The sequence below is a fragment of the Sinocyclocheilus rhinocerous genome, unplaced genomic scaffold (assembly GCF_001515625.1).
Source record: "Sinocyclocheilus rhinocerous isolate Xijiao unplaced genomic scaffold, SAMN03320098_v1.1 scaffold722, whole genome shotgun sequence".
Lineage (NCBI taxonomy): Eukaryota > Metazoa > Chordata > Actinopteri > Cypriniformes > Cyprinidae > Sinocyclocheilus > Sinocyclocheilus rhinocerous.
Genome location: NW_015638934.1, coordinates 311,351 through 314,827, shown reverse-complemented (window position 1 = coordinate 314,827; position 3,477 = coordinate 311,351). Strand labels below are relative to the sequence as shown.

General features: G+C 35.4%; 1 protein-coding gene across 1 annotated transcript in view; it reads right to left on the bottom strand.

The window, feature by feature from the left end:
- Positions 1-2,132: 2,132 nt before the first annotated feature.
- The window catches only part of LOC107750090 (myeloid leukemia factor 1-like), a 15,865-nt gene continuing 14,520 nt past the window's right edge, over positions 2,133-3,477 (bottom strand). Inside the window, exon 7 of the mRNA XM_016565357.1 lies at positions 2,133-2,476. Within this exon, the coding sequence (XP_016420843.1) occupies positions 2,398-2,476 (79 nt within the window). The 3' untranslated portion in view covers positions 2,133-2,397. The remainder of the gene's footprint in view (positions 2,477-3,477) is intronic.

Genomic DNA, 3,477 nt, shown 5'->3' with positions numbered 1-3,477 from the left:
TGAGGGTAAGTATATGATGACAGTATCTTCATTTTTGGGTGAATATCCTTTTAAGATCTCATCATATATCTGATCATATAGGATCTCATATAGACTAACACATGCTTTATCTTTAACTATAAACATTCATTATGATAAGCTTAGACTACATCATGACGCGCTTCAATCAACGATTGATATATTTCTACCAGATTATCTCTCAACCCTTAAATTAATATAGTTTGTGTGTGTGTGTGTGTGTGTGTGTGTGTGTCTGTAGCGATAATACCGCATACCGCGCTATTGAGCCACTCAAAATTACCGCAAGGGAAATTCCCTCACCGGGACAGCCCTACTTGTATAGGCTATCCTAATTTTTAAAGTAAATAAATGCTGGTGTAATGTTAAAAACAGGTCGATTATTTTTATCAATTAAGAAATTATGTAGATTTATTAAAAACATTACTTTGTTTAATTCTATACATTTAAATCTATCTTTACGTCGGTCTCTCCTCCGCTGTTAGGGGCGGGTTGTAGGTGTGGCTCATTCCGAGTATTGACACGGTCGAGTGAGGATGTATCTGACGGAAACAACGTAAGATTTGTGGGTCTTTTTATTTTCTCTAAGCTTGTGACAAAACTCAAACTAGTTTTAAAATTGTAGCTAATGGTAGAGTACAACATAGATTTTGACTACTGGCGCTTAACGGTCTGATATTTTTTGTTTTAAAATACGGTAAGATAGTCAGCACTTTTTATTTTCTCTAACTTGTAACAAACGTTAAAATTGTAACAGAAAAACTGCCGTATTGTTTAACGAACGTATCTGATACTTTTTTTGTTTAGATAGATGGTCAGTAGTCTACTTTTCTTTTCTTTTCTAACTAACTAGTTTTTAAATTGTTTAACAACACTTAAATGCTTGTCTTGACCCGTTTTTTTACTCTTTTCTGGAAAAACAGTCATTAGGGGAGCGCGGGGCACAAAGTAACGCGGGGTAAGTTGTAACACACGTGGTTTAAATATTTCCACACATGCTAGCATAATACAATTCATGTGGATTTACATAATTTGAGAAAGTCAAAAAGTGTTACTTTGTGCCCAGCTCTCCCCTACATTGTTTCTATTCCGTGTATGTTTGATGTTTTTCTTGAAATGTGTGTGAAAAAAAAAAAATCTTTAATAAAAACTTCCCTTTATCCCGTTTAATAACCATACGACGTTTCACATTTTAAAGTTTAAAGCACATAGTTTTGAACACTTTCAACGGCACCCACACGCAAAAACACATTCCCAAACAGTCCTAAATTCCTTTCGATCGCTGGGGTGGATAAACAGATGGGCATTTAGACGGGTGGGGGTGTACATGACAGGTGTCCAGTAGGGAGGGAGGGGGTGGAATTTTTATGACCCTCGTCAATCAAATTTTTGAATCCCATCTTATTTATTTAGGGCTTTTCTGAGACACATGACCACATGTGGCAGGGGTGTCCATATGCCCTCACTCACTATTCCCTACATTAGTCACTACTATAGTCCACTTGAAGGAGCAAATGAAAACGAGTGAGCAAATTCAGACTCGGAGTGCATTAGAAGGTCTGCCGCTTTGAACACATGAACAAGTGGTTTGGAAAGTGGATGGATGGAAGATTCAGATGCAGGCGCCAACTTCTGCCGAGACACGGGAGTTCATTCGGCATGACGCTCACAGTGCATCATGGGTATTCTCCAGCTGTTGAGTGTACATGGGCTGCACACTCATAACTGCAGTTCATTTTGAGATTGAATGAATGCACTCCATAACATCCACTATGGATTTGAGCAACACCACCCACAGATAGCTGGCTGTCCCCTCAAATAGTGCCCTATTTCGGGGTAATTTCAGCACAGCCCTTGATTACTTCGGTTCAGGTGTGTTTAATTAGGTTTTGAGCTAAACTCTGCAGGACAGCCCTGATGAGTTATTCAAGTCATTCATCTTGCTGAATCAAAGCAGGAGACAACTGAAGCAGGTCAAAGATCAACAGAAACTTTATTATGTGCAATATTAAAGGTGTGGATTGTAACACTATTTTATTTTTGACACTATGTATTCGATGTTTATTCTCCAAAAATATACCTTTTGAAAAGCGAAAAAGTGAACAGCAATATCACACAGTTGAGAAATGTTTATTTAAAAAGTCGTCTTTCATGCAGTTTTGATTTTGCAAATGTTTACAGAGCAAGGTTTTCATGGTGATTACTCCAGAATAAACAACATCGATAATTGCATTACAGAAATGTGCTGAAGGACAATGGTTTTTGCTGCTGCTCAAGTTTGTGGTGTGAAACAGGCGTAAGAATACAGTATGAGGAAACTGCAGTATAAAAACACCAGCCAGTTGATTCCTGTCAAGAGTGTTTTATTGTGAACGAGCTTTAGTGCGTCTTCCTGCCCGAGCCTTTAATGTTGAGCTCATTATAATGGGTTTGATGTCCTGCGGCCGCTTTGTCGTTTCTGTGAACACACAATAGTAACGAAACTGAGACATTATCATATTAACTCATTTCAGTGCAACCCTATGTTCTCTTTAAAGGTGACCTTTGACGTTATGGTGTGGTGTAATATGGCGGTGCATCAGGCTCAGTTATTTAAAGAGCATTAACTACATGCAAGCCAAGCATTAGGATGACTCTGGATGAACCACAAATATTCTGTCTATCTGTGTCAGAATGGCAGTTATTTGATATTAGTAAGTTATCTAGAGGCCATGCATTACTGCTACTGTCTTGTCAAGATTCTTAACAGAATGTCAAGAAGAAAACAAGACTGCAAGTAAAGCAGCATGGCCTCTGTGGGCTTCCGTATGTTTGAAGAGCAGTCAGTAGTTAAGGATGCAGATGAATCATGATTTCTCGCGGCGTTCGTTCCAAACTGACAATCTAATGAGACCCATGCAAAATATTTCATTCAAAAAATATATTTTTTTTTCCTAATTAGGAAGTTTGTTTGGAAGGAAGGTTTTTTTTTAATGTATATTTACATTAAATCTACATATTTTTTTAAAAATTATTTTTAATATATATATATACTATTTTTTTTATATGTCAATATATTTAATTTCAAGCTTCATATACCAAAGTATATTTCAAAATGTATTTCAGGAGCAAGAAAATAAATTTACAATCTAATAGTAGCATACTTTTAGGCTTTATTATTATTATTTTACAATCTAATAGTAGCATACTTTTAGGCTTTATTATTATTATTATTATTATTATTATTATTTTATTTAAATGAGTTACAAGTTCACACGTTATAGACAATAAACTATTTTTTCTTCAAATTTTCTTTGAAACATACACAAAAAATATATTAGTACAACATATATTTATGTTAAAATTAGTGCTGTCAAACGATTAATCGCATCCAAAATAAAAGTTTTTGTTTACGTACTATATGTGTGTACTGTGTATATTTATTATGCATATATAAATACACACATACAGTATTATTGA